Source organism: Punica granatum, chromosome 4 (genome assembly GCF_007655135.1).
Source record: "Punica granatum isolate Tunisia-2019 chromosome 4, ASM765513v2, whole genome shotgun sequence".
Taxonomy (NCBI): Eukaryota; Viridiplantae; Streptophyta; class Magnoliopsida; order Myrtales; family Lythraceae; genus Punica; species Punica granatum.
Window position 1 is genome coordinate 26,375,334 of NC_045130.1, and position 19,621 is coordinate 26,394,954.

General features: G+C 38.9%; 2 protein-coding genes and 1 pseudogene across 3 annotated transcripts; 2 read left to right on the forward strand and 1 right to left on the reverse strand.

Moving 5' to 3' along the window:
- Positions 1 to 1,024: 1,024 nt before the first annotated feature.
- On the forward strand, positions 1,025 to 2,390 carry LOC116204252 (annotated as a pseudogene).
- A 2,108-nt stretch (positions 2,391 to 4,498) lies between these two features.
- On the forward strand, positions 4,499 to 7,211 carry LOC116203261 (WEB family protein At1g12150). Of its 2 annotated transcripts, XM_031534935.1 has the most exons (3): positions 4,499 to 4,835; positions 5,182 to 5,382; positions 5,481 to 7,211. In XM_031534935.1, the coding sequence occupies exons 2-3, from the start codon at positions 5,203 to 5,205 to the stop codon at positions 7,008 to 7,010; spliced, it is 1,710 nt and encodes a 569-aa protein (XP_031390795.1). In that variant the 5' UTR covers positions 4,499 to 4,835; positions 5,182 to 5,202; the 3' UTR covers positions 7,011 to 7,211. The 2 variants fall into 2 exon arrangements, with proteins under 2 accessions (XP_031390795.1, XP_031390796.1); XM_031534936.1 differs by lacking the exon at positions 4,499 to 4,835 and having other exon boundaries at positions 5,045 to 5,382.
- Positions 7,212 to 14,205: 6,994 nt separating this feature from the next.
- Positions 14,206 to 16,230, reverse strand: LOC116205600 (putative FBD-associated F-box protein At5g56700). Its single transcript, XM_031538232.1, has 3 exons — positions 15,012 to 16,230; positions 14,724 to 14,879; positions 14,206 to 14,612 (listed from the first exon to the last, which is right to left on the reverse strand). The coding sequence occupies exons 1-3, from the start codon at positions 16,206 to 16,208 to the stop codon at positions 14,331 to 14,333; spliced, it is 1,635 nt and encodes a 544-aa protein (XP_031394092.1). The 5' UTR covers positions 16,209 to 16,230; the 3' UTR covers positions 14,206 to 14,330.
- Between the last annotated feature and the right edge of the window lie 3,391 nt (positions 16,231 to 19,621).

Sequence of the window (19,621 nt, forward strand, 5' to 3'; positions counted from 1 at the left end):
CACAAGGTGTAAGTTATTCTGATTATTTATCTCGGAAATTTTATATACATACACTATTTAGTACATCTTTTTGACTTTTCAAATTATTTATTTTCAGGGCATCTCATGCTCTCTGCAGAGTATTTGAAGATTATAAAGAAAGTAATGAGCTTGCGAACTCTTAGTGGCGGATTTTACATATCGTGCAAGGTTGAAAATTTGCTAGAAACATCTTTGTCACTGGCGCTAATTCGATGCTTGAATAGGATCAATCTCATTAATAAGTGAGAATACTCGTGGTCTCATCAAAAAATAATAATTGATGAAAAAAATAGTATAGGAAGTGGCTATCGGGAGCGGACATCTAACTTGTTTTGAAAGTTGTAATCACTGTGAGCAAGGGATGTAGATATAGCTCGACCAGATTGTATGCTTAACATTTGAGCAGCCAACATATGTGAACAGGCCGCTTGTTGTTATTTATCTTGACTGACATAGAGACAACGTAGCGCAAAATATTATGAGGATCGATTTGGGTGCATTTCGAGCCATGCAGAGTGTATGTTTGATCAGTGATTAAGACTATGAGGGAATAAGTTTTACAAGAAGAAAAAAATTATGTTAGATCTAATCGTTCACATGTCAATTGGCGTTAATTGATTATCACATGCAAAAGTAGGTCGTACACAACTTGGATCATTGCAATTAAGCTGATAACTAACCACGAAATGTGTCTCAATGCAAATTGTGCTTCCAATTAATGGATTTTATTTGTAATAACTAAAAGAATATGAAATCCATTGAAAATTTATCATGATCAGGACTAATTTGATACTCGATCGGAATTAGTATCCGCTGAGATACGCCGAAAATACCTATGTTCTATAAAAAAAAAAGAAAAAGAAAATAGCACTGCATGACAATAAAGAGATCCCATCCACATCTTTAGTAAAAAATCATCTCCATTTTGGTCGGTCAAGCCAATGATTAAGAACTAACACAATCATGGCGGCCCCACCACTTCGTGGCTGGCCATTGGTCGGTAATGGGGCTGTCCTTTCTGATTGGTCGGTCAGAGGCAAGTCAGCCGTTCACTGTCAAGATGGAAAATGCCCCTCCCGTGGGGTCATGACAATATTTGGGTCCCCATATATATATGTGTGTGTGTGTGTGTGATCAGCACTTGACTAATGCTGTGAACAATTTAAAGCAAGAAAACAACTAAATTGGTACATATTATCCTTAGATTTACGAACTCTTAGCAGATTCACAAAGGAAAATGCCAATCTCTAGAATTTCAATAGGGTCTTCGGCAAAGGTCGGCCAGGACAATTTTCATTTTCGCAGGGGAAGGATCCGGCATGGCTTTCAGTAAGAATCTATTCTCGTGCTTTTGCTTCTAAGTTCAGTTTTCTATCTAAACAGCATCACCCTATTCAATTGATTCTCCTACAAGAAAGAAAAATTTCACTATCGTAAAAGAACTGAACACATAGTTGATGTTGTAGATAAGCTCACGAATAATGGTTCGGTGACACCGGCGGGGCTTGTATCTGCATCACTTGCTCATGCCTTCTTGCTGATTGTGGCCGTGTTGGTAGGAGCTAACATTTATTAGTGGACATGTCAATCCTGCTGTCACGTTCGGTGCCTTTGTTGGTGGCCACATCTCATTGACGAGAAGCATCTTGAACTGGGTTGCCCAATGCCTCGGCTCTGTCATTGCTTGCTTGCTGCTAAAGTTCTCAACTGGCGGTTGGTAAGACTGCAACATTGTTACTACCATGATCCTCACCAATCCTCAAAATCTGTTACAATGCCCTAAATTCTTTGAACTTAATGCAGGAAACATCCGCATTCTCTCTGTCATCTGGTGTCAGCGCATGGAACGCAGTGGTCTTCGAGATTGTGATGACCTTCAGGGCTGGTATATACAGTTGTATGCCACCGCCGTGGACCCAAAGAGGGGGAACATAGGGATCATTGCACCAATTGCAATTGGTTTTATCGTGGGTGCCAACATTTTGGCTGGTGGTGAATTTGATGGTGCATCCATGAACCCAGCAGTCTGCTGCGGTCCTGCAGTCGTGAGCTGGTCGTGGGACAGCCACTGGGTGTACTGGCTTGGCCCATTCCTCGGTGCTGGTATTGCTGCCAGAGTCTATGAGATCTTCTTCATCAACCCGAGCACATATGAGCCACTTCCGGAGTTCTAAGTGCAAGATGCTCTTGAGTTCGAGCAGTTGAGAATAAAGCAACGCCTGTCTCTCTTTGGATTCAATCCGTTTGCCGTTCCTAAATTGTCTATGAGTATTTATCAATTGTCAACTATGTAAAATGGCTATTGTTTTTGTTGGGAAATATGACCCACAGGATATACCCAATATAAAATAACCGGATAAGGATGCGAATTACCTCGAGTAAAATAATGAGTCGGTCCGAAGAAAATCACGGGATTGATCACATACCACCTACACAAATGAAATCAAGCAAAGCTCTGGCGATGGATCCTCTCTATGTATCGAGTGAGAACCAATCTCGATTCACAGCACAAGAACCCTCTCTCACGCACTATCTCTAATGGGAGCACGTCCTTAGTCCTCACACTCTCGTATATTCTCTGCCTCTTGCAAATGTACAAACAGCACATCCATATGCACGCATACACATATAATACATTCAGCCCTGGGCTAATTATTTGTGATTTGGTCAACCCATTAAATGGATTAATTATAAGAGATTAATTGTGGCTGCCACAAGAAATCAAATTCTTGTAACGACAATTTAAATGCCTTTCTTTACTCCTCACTCCTAATAGGAGAGTAAAGTGTCCGAAACCACAATCAATTATACGAGAGTGAATCGGGTTCCCAATCTGGATCGGATCAACTTGTTCGGGTTCCTCATGGGCAGACCAAAAAGATCTTACAGTTTTTAGTGTAAAGACTTGTTCTTCTTTGTTCATTTCTGATCATTTCAGGTGTCAAAATCTGATAATAAACTTCCTCAAAGGGAGACGAAATCCATATTTTCCAATGACAAATGGAATTTACCCTGACATCTTAGAATCATTTTTTGGCTGCCTCGAGACCCTCCTAAATTCTAACCTATTACCTCGGAGGATGACTTGAGAGACAATGACCTTCTATTTCCACATATTCTATCATCCTTCCACCTCCAACCCTTGTTATTCCAAGAAACAGTGCAGAGGAAGGTCATTTTTTATATCAGAATGGGACAACTGATGGGGGAGACTCTGTAGTATCGGGTTACTCTTTTAAAAATGTTTCACAATCAATAGTCCATTCTGAACTTGTGAGAACACACGGTTGCCTGAGAAAGGGGTGTATTGTTGTGGCGCCCTCATTTGACTCCAAACAAAGAGGTCCAGTTCTATTCTTACCTATTTGGATTTGTGCAGCTTGTACAATTATATTTATGCATAGCTCGAATCTCCATCGTCATGATGGTATAATTTAAACTGATAGGTTAAGAAAAGTCGTGATACTTCATGTATCATCCTACGGTCGTCTAGTTTTAACTTTATGACAAACTCATATCGCATTATCTTAGTACGATAAATTCTAACTAGAATAATCTAACAACATTTAGATGAGTCAAATAACAGCTCAAAAGTAGCTTCACATGAAAGAAATTTGTACAAGAGCTCATATACAGAAGCAAAGGCTCGTAAATGGAAATAAGATATCAAAAGAAAGGTAAACTAATCAGTTCCGTAAGCTGCAGCTCTTGAAGCTGGGAATTATGGAAGCCTTGAGGTGAGCAATTTGAACAATCTGCATTGCCTGGAACTCGGGGTCAGGTTTCCTGCTCTTGGAGAATAGCATTTCTCTGTTGTTAGAGGGTACTCCAACATCGGATAGGCAGGGGAAACTAGTAGGCTTTACAAGGAGAGCTGACAATGTGTCTTCTCAAGACGTCTTTTGGAGATGCAAGCCCAGATCCTCCTAAAAGTTTATATGGTCTCAGAGAGAAAATAGGAGATACGAGATGTAGTTAGTTATATCTATGGTTCAGGTATTCCACCCTTGATTGAAAATCATTATTCGTCCTATGTATGATGATATGGTCGATTTCATAAACAAGAAGTGGGAGGAAAGGACCTAGGGATAAGATGATGTGTCATTTCATAGAGAAGTTATTATTGGTAGACAAACTAGCTATGAACTAACACCTAATACGAATGTGAATTGTATAACAAACCCAAAAGGCATAAGAAAAGGATTTTCTTGTTCTTTCTGGTGGTCAAAAGTCGATTTTTTTTATTTTTTTTTTCACTTATGCGACTTTTCTAAATGCTTTCCTCATCTTGGACCATATATTCAAAACAAATGAAAAAGGCAAACCCTGCATTGTTGGAGGGCCGTTGGTATTGACAGTTAATTAAAACATATCCACAAATCTGTCATTTCCCCTCCGAAAATAGCAAGATTCTCATTCATCGCTCAAAAGGGAGAGGAAAAGAAACCCAAGGGGAAAAAAAAAACAGAAAAAAAAAAGAAAACAGAAAACAGGACATTTACCAAAATTCCAAGCTGTGCTTTTCTCTGTGAATGAATCCCACGGCTTCAAAGGCAAACAGGACACATTCCATAGAAAACTTTTGTTTGGCCTTTCTTCTGTTTCTTTCCCCCTTTCTCTGATCCCCTCTCGAAAATCATCTCCTTCGACGACAATCAATTGATCAGCCTGAGTTTTACCCTTTGCCATCCTCTTCATGCTCTCTGGTCATTCATGACCTTCTGGTGAATTACTTCTCCTCGGGGTTCTTCCATTTTATAGGGCATTCTGGTTTCTGTTTAGTTTGCTGTTCTAAAGAAATCAAGACATCCAAGGTACATGTCTTCCTTTTTTCTTCTTTCCTTTTCTTTAGCAGTTCTACTTTGATATTTATCGGATTAGCATTTCATTCACGCAATGACTTCACCTTCTGGTGGTAAAATCTTAATTACCATAGTCATAAATTGTTGGAAGAGCCATCAACTGATCTATTTGTATATTCTTTGGACCAACATCTGAAAACGAAGAAAAAAGAAGAGCAGAGGCCATTTCTAGGAAAGTTTTGTTTGTCCTTTCTTTTCCTCGGTTTTTAATCATTAGATTATTTTACTGACACCATTAGAGTTCTACAATCTCGGGGCAACCAGTTCGATATTGCCATATTTTCAATTAATTTTGCAGGAGATACATATACACGAGAAAATGGTGAACAACATAAGGATCAAAGACAATATCCAAAATTCTGTGGAATCTCCTAGAGGGGAGGTGGGAGAAATCGACACAAGAGCTCCCTTTCAATCTGTGAAAGCGGCCGTCAGTTTATTCGGTGAAGTTGCACTTAAGAGGAAGCCCACCATCAGGAAGAACAAAACTTCTTCTGAGGTATTACTATTTGACATAAAAATTTGTAGATAACATTCTTGTCTATGCTTCCAAAAGAAAGCATTGGCTCATTAACATTTTTGTGCCTTCTGGATCAGAATGTGATAGACAAGGAGACACAACTTCTCTTAGCCAGAAAGGAAGTAGGAAGAATCAGGCAGCAGTTGGATAGCGCCGAAACCACCAAGTCCCGGGCCCTCTCTGAGCTCGAGAAAGCCAAGAGGACTGTCCAGGATCTAACTACAAAGCTTAACTCGGCAGTGGAGTCCAAGCGACAGGCCATTGAGGCCACCGAGGCAGTGAAGCACAAGGCCAAGCACCTAGAGCGCGTCAAGTCCCAGAACCAGGCGGGTACCAAAGCCTGCAAATCCGAGCTTGACACCACCAGGGAACAGTACCGGAAAGCTGCAGGAGAGTTGGATGCTGCCAAGCAGGAGCTCACGAAGATTCGGCAGGACTTTGACTCGACTCTCGATGCAAAATTGGCAGCCTTCCAACAGGCGGCAGAGGCTCAGCGGTCAGCGAAAGTCAACACTGAGAGGGTCGGGGAGTTGACAAGGGAGATCCAGGGGATGCGGGAGTCGCTCGAGCACCTGAAGGCCACTTCCCTCCAGGCCCAGGCGGAGCAAGCGAGAATAGTCGAGCAGAAAGACCGGCGGCTTAATGAGTGCAAGGCTGCCAAGGAGGAGGCAGAGAAGAAGTTGACTGGCTTGAGGAGAGAGTACGACCCTGAGCTCGTGAGGGTCCTTGAGGCTCAGCTAGCTGAGGCAACTGAAGAGATCGAGGTCATTCAGGAGGAAATGAAGAAGGTCCATGCCTCTGATATGGACTCGGTGAAGGTTGTGACAATGGAGCTGAATGAAGCCACCAGGACTCTGCAGAGGGTCGCGGAGGAGGAAGGGTCGCACCGGGAGTTGGTGAGTGATCTAAGGAGGGAGTTGGAAAATATGAAGAAAGAGCGGGTCACACTCGAGGAGAAGATCGAGAAGATGGAGTCAACTACGAAGGAGCTCCAGGAGGAGCTTGAGAGGACCCAGTCTACACTCAAGGTCGCTCAAAAGGACGAGAGTGCAGTCACTGAAGAGTTATTGTCGACCCCAAGGATGTTAGCACTAGAGATCGAGGATGCACGCAAGGAAGCTGACGAGATGAGGAACCAAGCAGAACGGCTCAGGCAGGAAATAGCAGCCAGCCTAAAAGCGCAGGAGGAGGCAGAGAGGGAGCTCCAAGTAGCACTGGCAGAAGCTGAGCAGGCTAAATTGGCAGAGAAGAGCGCGGTCGGGCAAGTCAAAGAACTCAGTGGAAAGACCGAGGCCGTGGGCAGCAGTTGGATAAAAATGCCAGTTCAGGAATTCGACTCATTGACCAGAAAAGTTGAGGAGTCCACGAATCTGGCAGAAATGAAGCTCGCAGCAGCAACCTTCCAGATGGAGGCAGTGAACACGAAGCGGAACGAGACCGAAAAGAAGAGGGAGGCAATACTGAAGGAGCTGGAGGAGTTGAAGGAGGCCACAGAGGCGGCTCTAAAGCAGGCGGAGATGGCAGAGGCCGCCAAAAAAGCCATCGAGGGCGAGCTGAACAAGCGACGTCAACAAGAACAGGATCAGGTGGCCGATGAACCTTATTAGGAATTCCGAGATTATCCGAGAGCGCTAGGATTGGGAAAAAAAAATAATCAGAGAAAACAAGATAGAGGAAAGTCCTGGAAAAATCAACAGGGAGAACCGGAAAAGGCTATGTTGTCGTTTGACATTCGAGGAAGAACTAGGAGGAGTTCGTGATGTGTCCTGTACCAATTTCATTCAAATGAAGAAACTCAACTTCTTTAACTTACTGAAGATTTCTGCAAATATGTTTTCCTTTGACCATCGTACATTGCAAGTACTAGCCATGGGATGTGATCCTGCTTGATCTTAAGCCACTTCTCGAGGTCAGTACCTCCCAAGTAAATCGGAATGAGGGATGTTTGAGAAACAATTCTCTACCCAAACCCTTAAACTGAATAAACAAAGCGCCAAACATCGGAAGAACAGCAAGAAATAACATTTGACTTGAATAGATAAAGATGAGAACCAATGATTCAGATGCTTAAGGATGCGATGAGAAGACTCATGATTTGATCTCATATGATAAGATGAAGCTACCGTACATTGAAAATATTAAATCAAATTAGACTCAAACTTTTAAAAGAAGAAGCACCTTGGGAAAATCAGATCCTAATGATTATTACAAAGCAATAAGTATTTATATACGAAATCCACTGCTAACTATTAATGTAAATATTAGTATCATAATCTTGGTTTATCTATATCTATATATTATATAAGTAAAATTGACTCCCACAAACATTTAATAGGGTTATAGTTAATTGCTTAATAATATTTTGAGTCTGCCACATGAAAAATATAATATTAAAAATAAAAAAATTTACTCGGCAAATAAATCCATATCAACAAGCCAAGATTACTTAGTGAATTGCTTAATAATACTTTGAGTTTGCTATAATCTTGGACTTGATGATATGGATTTATTTGCCGAGTAAGTTTTTTTATTTTTAATGTTATATTTTCCACGTGGCGGTCCACATTTGGAAAGAGGGCCCACTTTAAAGGCCAGCTCAATTCATAGTTAATATTTTGGACGAAATTCAAACAGTGTGCTAGATCTGAAAGGAGAATGGTGATTTCTGCCATGGCGTGTCAATTTCAAAAATTGTGTTAGGAGGTGAAAATGATTAATATGGTGCTAGAGGGTGTTATTTTCCCTTATAAAAATGTGATCGTGTTACTTACGAATTTTAGTTCAATTATAGACTCTATGTTCAAGACATTATAATAAAACATGGGCAACTTCGGGAATATAAGATGGGATGAAATAATTCTTGAAGTTTTATAATAGTAGAGAAGAGTAGAAGGGAGAAAGATATTCATAAGTTATGGGGAAGTTAAAGAGTGGAAGTTAGCTGTCCAACGAAAAAAGATAGTGTAAGTTACTCCATCTTGAGATGTGGAACACATCCAGGACAATAACTTGCTAAAAGCTTTTTTTTTTCCTTATTTGAATATTGATTTGATCACCAACATGGATTGGTTCAAGGGGTGTGGCGCTTGTTCCGCTTAACCAAGATTTCATGTTCGAATCCTTGTAAATGCATAAATATACACCGGGAGTGTTTTATCCCTTGATAGACTTACTCGGGTCGACAGGATTAGTCGGGGCTCAATTGAGCTTACGAATATCAGGGTTCATATCAAAAAAATATTGACTTGTTCTGTATATATATTTAAGGGTATTATTATATATTCATTAGCTGGACTTTTGATTCGTCGGATAGGATTTGAGGGGAATTAGACTAGGGAAAGAATTAGAGGAGATTAGAATTGAGATTGTGTGGCTCAAAATTTTTTGTTTGATTGGATCAAGGAATAGAGATGGAATCGAATCAAATTAAAGATCAAAAGACTTTATTGCCCCTGCTTACAAAAATTAAATTAATTTTTGGGCTGAATAAAACTAAATTAATTAAATTTTATTTTATTATGTTTTAAGAAAAAATATCTTAACTTAGAGCTCACCGAGCACAAGATAGGGCTTGCCCTAGGCGGGGCTTGCCTCTGGGTAGGGCTCTCAAGTCCTAGGAGCGGGGGAGAGAGAGACATATCTCTCACGACTCAAGTGCCCTGGGTTCAATAGATTAGGGCTTGCGAGCCCTAGGCTATCACGACCCAGGGCTCACAAGACTGTGGGCTCATGCTGACCTACGGCTTGACCTGGGGCTCGTGATACATAAAACTTTATTTCCCCCCTTTTTTTTTCTTTTGGTCAATGAAACTACAATTGTCGTGGAGAGGACCACACGAGCGATAAAGGTATTATTGTAAATTCATGTTAGGAAAGGCTTCCTTTAACATTTTTTTTTTGGTTGACCCGGGGTTGTCCAGGCATCGTCCGACTAATCTCTCAGGGTTCTATGAATCCCTGGTGATACACAGAACAGTTAATCACACCAAAAGTGGTCTGGTAGCACCAAGAGATTTCGAGTCTAGGATTGGGTGGATAAATGAGCTACTTCTTAACCATTAGCTCAAACCTCTTGGGGTTGGCTTCCCTTTACCATAGTATAAATAAATTTAATATGTATCATCTTTTAATGGTAATTATCTTCTATAATCTGCTCTAATATTTTCAAAATTTTCTATCTTATTTTTTCCAGTGCTTTTTTTTATTTGCAAAAGTTAATTTAATTACTTTATTTTTTATTATTTCATCATCATAAGCTCAGTAGAAAATTTCACAGTCATGAATCTGTAACCATTTAATGAAACCACTTTACAAGTCTGAACATGTTAAACATAATGAATATAATTCTTCACATGATTAGGGGCCCGTTACTATATTTAGCGATTGATTTACCTCCGGGTAAGTGATTATGTTTACATATGAATAACTATAGCACGAACCTATTGCACATAAATGATGTTTTATTTTTTGAAAATAATAAAATTGAGAATTGAATTGTTACATTCAGCAAAAGGCAAAAAGAGAGAGAGAATTGGATTGTTATATTTCTGACCTTACTTAATTAGATATAGAATCTATCATGTATAAGTTACTTGTTAATCATATTATCATGAATAAAGTACTTCTATATAGCTCCTCGTATGAAAATATGAAGCTGGCATGCACACACTCTTTGTTAAGATTTTACTCTCAATCAAACACTTGATATATGCTAAGCATTGAGTCATCAGGAGGAAAAAAAAGGATGTTGACTGCTCTAGCAGGTTTATGTGATCTTCCAACAAGGTCCTTGTTCGTATCCTGTCTTTCCTCCCATTTAAAGATGCGGTCATGACGAGCGTCTTATTGAAAAGATGGGAGTATCTATGGGCCTTGGGCTTGCCTTTGTGCATTCTAATGTCTCCGCGAGGCCGCACATTTTGGACTTTGTTAAAAGAGCATTTACCCTCCGAGGCGTATCTCCTTTAAGAGCTTTCTCTCTCTCATGCGACATACTGGGAAATATATCTCTAATCCATAAATGAATTGATACTGCAGTAAAATGCAATGTTCAAGGTCTCTGTTTGGTTCCATGATTCTTCAAGGCCTGATCCATTGCCTCATACATTGCCTTTTTATGTCATCATCCTGTGTATGTAGAGTGCCTACTTCAATTTATCTTCCACACATGAAGGTCTTGATACTCTCGGAGATCATATTCGACGATAATGATTCAATAGAAAAGTTATTTTCTTCTGCATCATTCAAGGTAATGTCCCTCGAGTTCTGCAAGTGGACGAAAATCAAAAGCATACAAATTGCTGCCCCCGAGCTTCAGAAATTGTCCATCAATGATTTCGACAATGATGAGGATGAATACATTGATGCATATGACCGGCGGGTATGGATCAATGGACCTTGTATCATGTTCTAACATTATGAGGTGGGAGCTCATCAATGAAAATTACATATGTGGTGAGGCGGCACAACTAATTGAGCCTACTCTTTTTGCTCATTTATATCATGCCGATCAGATATAGTTGTGGAGATGCAGGCTCCTGCTAATCACCTCCAATGCAAGACGGATGACTTTATCTAGTGAACTTCTCTTAGTAAGTTTGCTTTTGTATGACGCATTTGATTTTTCATTTGAATATTATCGTTAGCACCCTCAAACGTTACCTATAGAAGGTTGAGTTTCTGCGTGAAAGATCGCCCTTTTTCGCCTCCATGAATAGGATCTTGTCGAAAGGGAGTAGGTCCTTACTACACCTCTTTTTTTCAGTAACCTGACAGATATAATGTTGGAGAGGGGAATGGGTTATCCTCTCTTAGGGTCTTTTGCATGATACTAAGATGTTTTGGTCTCACAATTTTTGGAACTTTTAGAGGTAATGTGTTTGCTAAATATTTCTACTGTTGCGCACCATTGCTTTCAGTGATGCAATTAACCCCAAGCTCATAAACTGATATGTTATCCGTGCTGTGGGAATTCGACTTTAATGTGGATGAGGAAGATGAAAGAGACTGGTTGGACCCAGTGCCCTCATGTTTCCTGGCAGATCTGAAGAACATTACGCTAAGAATTGGATGTGAGGAAGACCTTCTCATGGTATGGCTTTTGCTTAGGAAAGCAGTGGCTGTGGAAACAATTTTTGTATGTTATAATAAGGATAGGATAGCAAGGAGTCTTGTGTGGAAACATCTCTGGAAGCTGCGCAAGGTTTGAAGAACTGCAGAATTCCGTTAGTCCCCTCTAGGGAATGTTTATGACTTCTTTAGTTAATTGGCACATTCTGAAGGAATGTGCTTTATTTAATTGTCAGGAAGCATGCAGGCATTGGTTACAATCTGTATCCATGTGACTCATTATAGATTTCCATGTATCTAGGTAATAAGGTTGATGATCACCATCTAATTTGTTGGTAATTATATGTTTGAAGAGGAATCAATTAAACTATTTTAGAATCTCGTTTGATGTCAACTCACAAGTCAATATATTTTACAGGCACATTCAGGCTGCCCCACATGCGCTCGCTTGGCCAAAGCCAGCATCAATGTCATTCAAATAATCCGGGGTGACCCTTTTAAGTCTTTCTAATGCCTGTCCAGTTCAGTCTCAAAGCAGGTCTGAACTCTCCATGTAACGTCAAGGATCAGAACTCTCCATGTAGCGGCAAGGATCAAAGAGGCCACCCTTGTTACTGTTAGTTGTGTGGGACTCATAATGTTTCTGGGAAGACAAAGATGAAATCACAGATGTTATTATTTCCAAAAATGGATCGCCAGCCAGGCTATATTCAGCCTTCGATGTTGCATAAGACTGGGAAGACAATGGAGTAGTGGAGTCGACCGTGACAATTTGTTCGTTTTCTTTCTTGCTCTCTTCTGGTATAAGCACATGCTATAAATTATTCAGAGAGCAACTTTGTCTCATGCCTTTGGAATTTCAGCCAGAGTGTGGTGGTAGTTTTGAGACAGAATTGCTGAAGAGAGTGAAAGCGGAACAAGAAACAGAAATAGAAGCAAACCTCAGGTCAGTATCCGATATGTAACGGGTTCATTTCATTCTGCGAAGGTAATTGCAGATGACCGTGTGTGACACTGTAAATCTACTTATTCCATTGCGCGAAAAACCTGAGGAGAATCCCTGGTGTGATTTCGGTTTATTTTTGCTGCTCACTCGTAGAGTCCTATCTGCACTGCTAAGACTCTGGCCAGTGGATCTGCTGAACTTACATCGCTGCTAAGACTCTGGCCAGTAGATCAGCTGAACTTACATTGCCCTCGAAGGTGAATTTGGGTTTTTCATTTTTTCTCTATGATGCATTGTACCATGACATGGTAGAGTTCACTAGTTAGCAGATCTATTTCTTTTTGCTACAGATACCTGAAATTCAGAGAGTGTGACTGCATCGACATAGAGTGCTTCGAATGATGACATCAAACTCTAGGCAAAAATGGGGGCTACAAATAAGCGGGAGAGGCTGTCCTTTTTGGCATGCCGTCTGGTCTTTCCTTATGATCTGCTGCTTGGTCGTGCTCAAATTGGGGATTTTATGTTTACTAATATTCTTATTGTAGGCGATTGTCTTTCACGAATCGTGACATCAGATATCTTGCCACAAGCTTAGTACGAAACGTCTAATCTCTCGGTGTTTCAGATTTGCAAAAAAGGGAGTGGCAATTTCCAATCGAGAATTCGAAAATTCTGCCCCTTGAAAATCCTGTTTAGGTTCTTTTGGGCAGCCTTGCGACCATTTAAGCTCTTCCAGGACCATTTAGGTTCTAAAGCACCGGGAAGTGAGGATATCGGTACACAAGAATAGTATTAATGTGATTTGCATCTTGGGAACCAGAGTCCAAGAGAGCAGTGTTCAAGGCATATTGAGCAATATCTTGGGAGTTTGCTGCACAGTTACATTAATTCCCGGCTGGGAAGAATATGGTTGAAGCATAAGAGCACTATTGTTATTACTGTTTTGGAGAGGCATGGCCGGTGAGTTGAAGTTGGATGGAGCAATGGTGAAATTTTTTGCCTCCCTTGTACATGCTGTCTTCTGTAGGATGTCCTTACGGAGTACTGTATCGCTAGCTTTAAATTCCTGGTGGGCAGGGTACCTTGGCTATTGGCAGGAAAGGCCGGAGATTTCAATGTCGTTAAAGAAAGCTTGGAAGCCAGCATCTCTGATCTCAGCACTCTCTCAGGTATGCCTAATTTCAAGAAATTGCTGATCGTCACTGAACTGCAAGACGGCATAGATTGGTAATTTTTTTCTTTTTCTTTTGGACCAATACGAGGACTGAGGGTGGTGCTGGTCAATTAATGTTGATTGGTTGAACCAATTTGCTGGTTCTACTGTGGAATTTCCTTCCACGTTAATCTCTGATGTTTATATGATGTGGAAGACCAGAAAGGAGAAGATTCATGCTGGGATGGAATTTTCAGCTGCTGAGAAGAATGCAGCTATAATCAAGAACGCAGCTCATGTTCAGGTTGGGCTTCGAGGACTTGCAGAGGAAAATTAAGACAGCAAGCCATATATAGGAGGCTGCTCGAAGATTGGGGAATCCCCCATTAGTTCTTGTATTTTCTTTAAACTGACCTTAGGTGATGCCCAGGTTGTTTTCTTTTGATATGTCTTGGTTGCTCTGATACTTGCATCATACACCTAATTTGATATTTCAATAAACAATAATCTTACTGATTAAAAAATAAATAAATAAAGCTTGAACCGGAGAATTTTTTAACCAAAATAGCAAAGTTGAGACCGCCATTTTCCCATAGAAAGTATTTTCTTCTCTGATAAGGAGAGTCGCAATGTACAAATCAAAGCAAGAAGAAAAAAAATTAAATCTCAGTTGCTAGCATAACTTGATAGTGTACTGACCGATACGTAATGGCCAAATAAAGTATGAGAAAGAATAATGATGTCTCAATCTCAAATCTAACGGAATTGGGGCTTTATACGAAATTTACAAATCGCCGAAGCCCTGGGGAGCTTGCTGAAGTAGTTTTCATCGAGGAGCTCTCTCTTCATCAGCACGTTCCTGTCGTAGCTTAGAATCACTTCCTCCAATGCCAGAGTACTCCTAAGCAAAATACCCAAAGCGAGTAGCTCACCATCTTCCCCAGTAAATTGGCGGATGGTGATATTCTCAAGGAATGGTAGGAAAAGGCGGGGCAATGGATCTTGATATCCCTCTGGCTTCATGTGCAGCTTGCATCCCTATTAGCGCAATATCAGTAGATCAGTTAAACTCTCGAAAGATGCTGTCAAGAGTTAAGCAGCACTAACTGAAGAGCGAATAAAAGGTACATAAGAAAATTCTTATCTTACCTCATAAAATTCGAGAGTTTTGAGGGCGGGACATCTTCCAAGTAACGAAGCGAATGGCTTCCATTCTAAGAAGATACAGCCTTTGGCGAACTTCAACATGGTCAAATTAATGAACAAAGGAATGCCGCCTAAGGGATCTTTCCCTGTATTGAAATCCTTCAAGTAGAGCACAAAAAGTAGTTTAAATTGGAAACGACCATCCATAATATGCTTGTAAATTTATATGGCAAAAATCCAATCAAATAAGATTTTTTTTGTTTGAGAAAAGGAATAGATTAGTGAGTATACCTGGATCATTGTAGAAGATAAAATAAGTTTCTTTACCCTGAAAACACCGCTCAGGAGATTATGAACATGCCCACAGACGTCAAAGTCTCCCAAGCCCGGTGCAAAATCAGTTAAGCAAAGTTCAGCCTCATCTAGCAACGGCGAGCCAGATAGGACAACTCTGTTCGGCAGTACACCTACATAACAAAATTGCAGTAGATCTTGTGCATAGATTACTATGGCGGGGTCGTGGAAATGTGCGTCTGCGCCTATATTCGACGACCCAGGTAAATAATGTATTGAAAAATCACGCAACAAAGGAGGAGCAACAATGATGGCCTTCAGATGATTCCAGTTGCAGTTACGAAGAGACAACCTCTCAAGAGAAGGGGAAGAAAGCAGCTTTGGAGTTGATGCGTCATCTATGAAATCAACTCCCTCAAGAGTAAGGTCTTTAAGACTTGGAAGATGAACTTGCGATGGAACTCTGAGATTACCCGGCATTTTTAGATGAAATTTCTTCAGTGTTTCACTCCAAAAAATGCATGATGGCAGCACGTGCAAACTTTGATTATTCCCGCTGGAGTAATGAATGGACAACCTCTCAAGGGAAGGAGAAGAAAGCAGCTTCCGGGTTGATTCATCGTCGCCTGTGAACTCAACTTCCATAAGAGTAAGGTCCTTAAGACTTGGAAGATGAACTGGAGATGGAATTCTGAGAATACCCGACCAGTTTAGATGAAACTTCCTCAGTGTTTCACTCCGAAAAATGCATGAAGGCAGCACCTGCAGATGCACCTTGTCCTCAAGAGACAAGTGAAACTCCTGAACACCGCACTTTATAGCAACAGTAATCCATTTTGCGATGCGAGATGCATTGCAGCACACTCGACATGAATCGCAGCGTACTTTACATGAGAGCGAAAATTTTTGTATGGATGAGTTCAAGTCACGAAGATGGAGAGTTCTGTCCACGAAGTTCAGGAAGAGTTCCCTTTGATGGAATTGCTTCTCATGGAATTCAAGCTTCGGAAGGGACCTCCACAAGGATTCCCATTGCTTTGATACCATGATCATCCCGACTGCGTCTTTTGCTGGAAGGAAAGAAAGGATTTGGTGAAGAGTCTCATCGGGTAGATCACATAGCTGAGAATGGTCGCTCATCTCCTCGTCCGCATCATCATTCGACTTCCCTCGACTAGTTAGCAGCTCATCCATCGCCTTCCTTCTTCTAGTATATCAAATTAAAGTAGGTATCTACGAAGTCAGAGAGAAAAATAGAATTAATGTTTTTTTTCCGTGGTAATTGAATTATTGTTCAATCACATATTGATAGGTAGCTTGAAAACCACATCATTGGCGAATAAAAGAAAAGGAAAAAAAAAATTGACCATCCGCCGTAGGGAAAGCGAGCACACTCTTACCTTTAGGATCAATTCGTCCGTCCTCTTTCTGTGCTTGACAAAGCGGGACTCGAAAGTTGTATTATAATGCTCGTTCTCTCTCTCTCTCTCTCTCTCTCTCTATATATATATATATATATATATTATTTATTTATTTTCCATTGTTACTTAAATGTCAATTGAAATGTAGGAAATATATATTGATATATTTTGATCAGTTTTTTCAGGAGGAGAATTATAAGGTAAAAGCAACTATAGATTTTCTTCCATCTGTTCAAAAGACACAATCCCATAAAATCCTCTAATCAACTCTTTTTTTCTTCTTCTTGTTTTTTTTTTTGTCGTGATATTACTATCTCTAGTTTACTCTTGATGCATAAGTTCTCACATAAAATCTTATATATATCTATCTATATTATGTTTTGCAAATCAATCAATTGTTATTATCTCTCTGCACTCTCTTCAAACTATCTACAATTCTACAATCTATTCTACATCTACGATTCTACAATCTGCAATCTACAATCTGCAATCTACAATATACAATCTGCAATCTGCAATCTACAATCTATCTATAATGATTAATTAAAAAATATGTGAAATTTAATATCATATTTTTAAAATTCCTAAACTACCCCTAGCATTGTTCTCGTGGCTCTCTGTGGAGGCAATCTCTTCTGCCATCGCATAGCCTTCTCACCGGAGAAGTCGTTTTCCCTTCTCCGCTCGTGCCTTTTCAACCCAACTCCGTATCCCTCCATTGTCTTATTTGAAATTTGATATTATTACCTTATGCCACAGTAAAATATGCTTTTTTTCTTACTAGGGATGCCAGTGAACATTGTATAATTAAATGAAAGATCCTAAATATTTAATAAAGGGACAACGATAATCTTATCTGAATATCGAACCTGAAACTTCTTGATCATCACAACACCTTGAAATAAAATTATTTTATATTTTTAAAAATAAAATAAATAATATTTTTTTTAAAAAGAGCAGTCAGAGAAGAAGTAGAGGGGCGTTGGGGCCCATCACTGACCACCACTGCACCCGGCGTTTAGACACGCTTAGTTAAATGGGTTAGACGTGTCGTGTCGTATCCGTGTCAACCAATAATTAAACGTGTCTTGTCCGTGTTTGAAAATCTTGACACGTTTATTAAACGTATCATTTAAACACGACCCGTTTAAACACGACACGACACATATTGTCATCCCTACTTACTATTTCTTTTTATTCAACCGGACTTACTATTTTTTTTTGTTGCTTTATTACTTAGTATTTCCTTTTTTTAGTTGAGTTTTCAATAGTAAGGTGGGCATTTATTGTTCATTTTTTCTAATCGATCATAAAACTTTTTTGCTTTTCTATTTTCCAATATATTCAAATTAGAAGGCAACAATTTATTCTTTGTTTCTTTCTTATTCATCCAAAAAGCTTTTGTCCATAGTTTGTCTTTCTTAAATGATAATACTTTCTTATTTAATGATTAATTACTTACTTTTTACTTTTTCTATTTGACCCGAAATTATTTTCCTTTTATTTTCAAATCTATTCAATTTGGAAGGCGAGAATTTATTTTCTTTGTTTCTTTTTTTAAAAATAAATTTTGGTCCATAGTTTGTCTTTCTTAAATAATAGCACTTTTCTATTTAATGATTAACTACTTACTATTTACTTTTTCTATTTGACAGGAATTTATTTTTCTTTTATTTTCAAATTTATTCAATTTGGAAGACAAGCATTTATCTTCTTAGTTTTTTTTTATAAGGCAATCAATTATAGTTTCCTTTGAAAAAGTAAAACATACTTTTATTTTCTATAAAATTCCTTTATTATATTTTATGAAATGGGCAACTTGGAATTGGTTGATTTTCTTTCTTAGTTAATAACACTTTGACATTTAATGATTAAATACTTTCTTTTTACTATTCGTAATAGATCGGAAATTATTTTTCTTTTATTTTCATATTTGTTCAATTTGGAAGGCGAACATTTATTTTTTTTCATTTCTTTATTTTCTATAAGGTAGTTATTTATTTATTTTCATTGAAGAAGGTATATTGGAATTGGTTTATCAATCAAAGCTTAATTACTTACTATGTACCTTTATTTTCAAATTTATTCAATTTGAAAGGACTTTTATTTCGTTTAAGGACCTTTATTTTAATTATTTACCATTCTCTTTTATAAGGACCTTTATTTTAATTACTTACTATTTCCTTTTATTCGACCGAACTTACTATTTTATAAGGCAGTCATTTATTTTCCTTTTATTTTCAAAGCTATTCAAATCGTAGTTAGTAAGAGAGGTACATTTTATATACACCCATTTTACTGCATTTATTATCCACCCATTTTATTCTAGAGTAAGAAAGCTACGTGTCTTAAAACTCATGTTTATTGCAATTAATTTCTTTTATAGCATTTATTGTACACCTATTTTTATTCTATTTGTTATACACCCATTTTATATACTCAAGTGAATTTTAGTAATATAATGATGCTTAATCAAACTCAATTAAACCAAATCTAAAACTAATATGGAAACACACCCCAAATCAAGACAATTTTCATGTCTTGAAGTCGAATCCCTGATCAGAATCAAATCGTACTCAGACTCGGGTCAGTCGGCTCGGATCTTGCCTTAATTTCTCTGCCCAAGACGTGTCAGTGGGCTGTCTATGTCAATTTGGGCTGCTGGGCTTCCTCTTCTGCACTAGCCCTCAGGTGAACGGGCCTGGCATTATCGAATCGGGCCTCTTCTCTAACCATCGGGCCTCAAATCAAAGCCCCAAAAGTTCCATTCGTAACCGATCGCATACTCCTATCCTAAAACCTGCAAAGCGTAGAGAGTAGGTGTAAACACAAACTTATTACTAAAAGTTAATATTTTTATGAAAATTAGTCTTATTAGCTGGACGTGGGAGATTGAATTTACAAAGATTTTCTTTTTCTTTTTCTTTTTTCTTAAGAGTATATAGAGATGTCTAATATGAATGAATTATGATAGCATTTTATTGAGGAAAAAGTTTGGATATTAAAAGGAAACTATCCTTTTTTTTTTCTCAAAGGGTAAAGTGAATTCCACTTAAAAACTATGGCAAAAGTGGGTACAGGAAAAAATGTCCAATTAAATATTATAAGAGCAGAATAAAACGGTTTATCCACCGGACAAATGACAGAGGAAGATAAGCGAAAAAAGTCACTTCGCAGAAAAACATA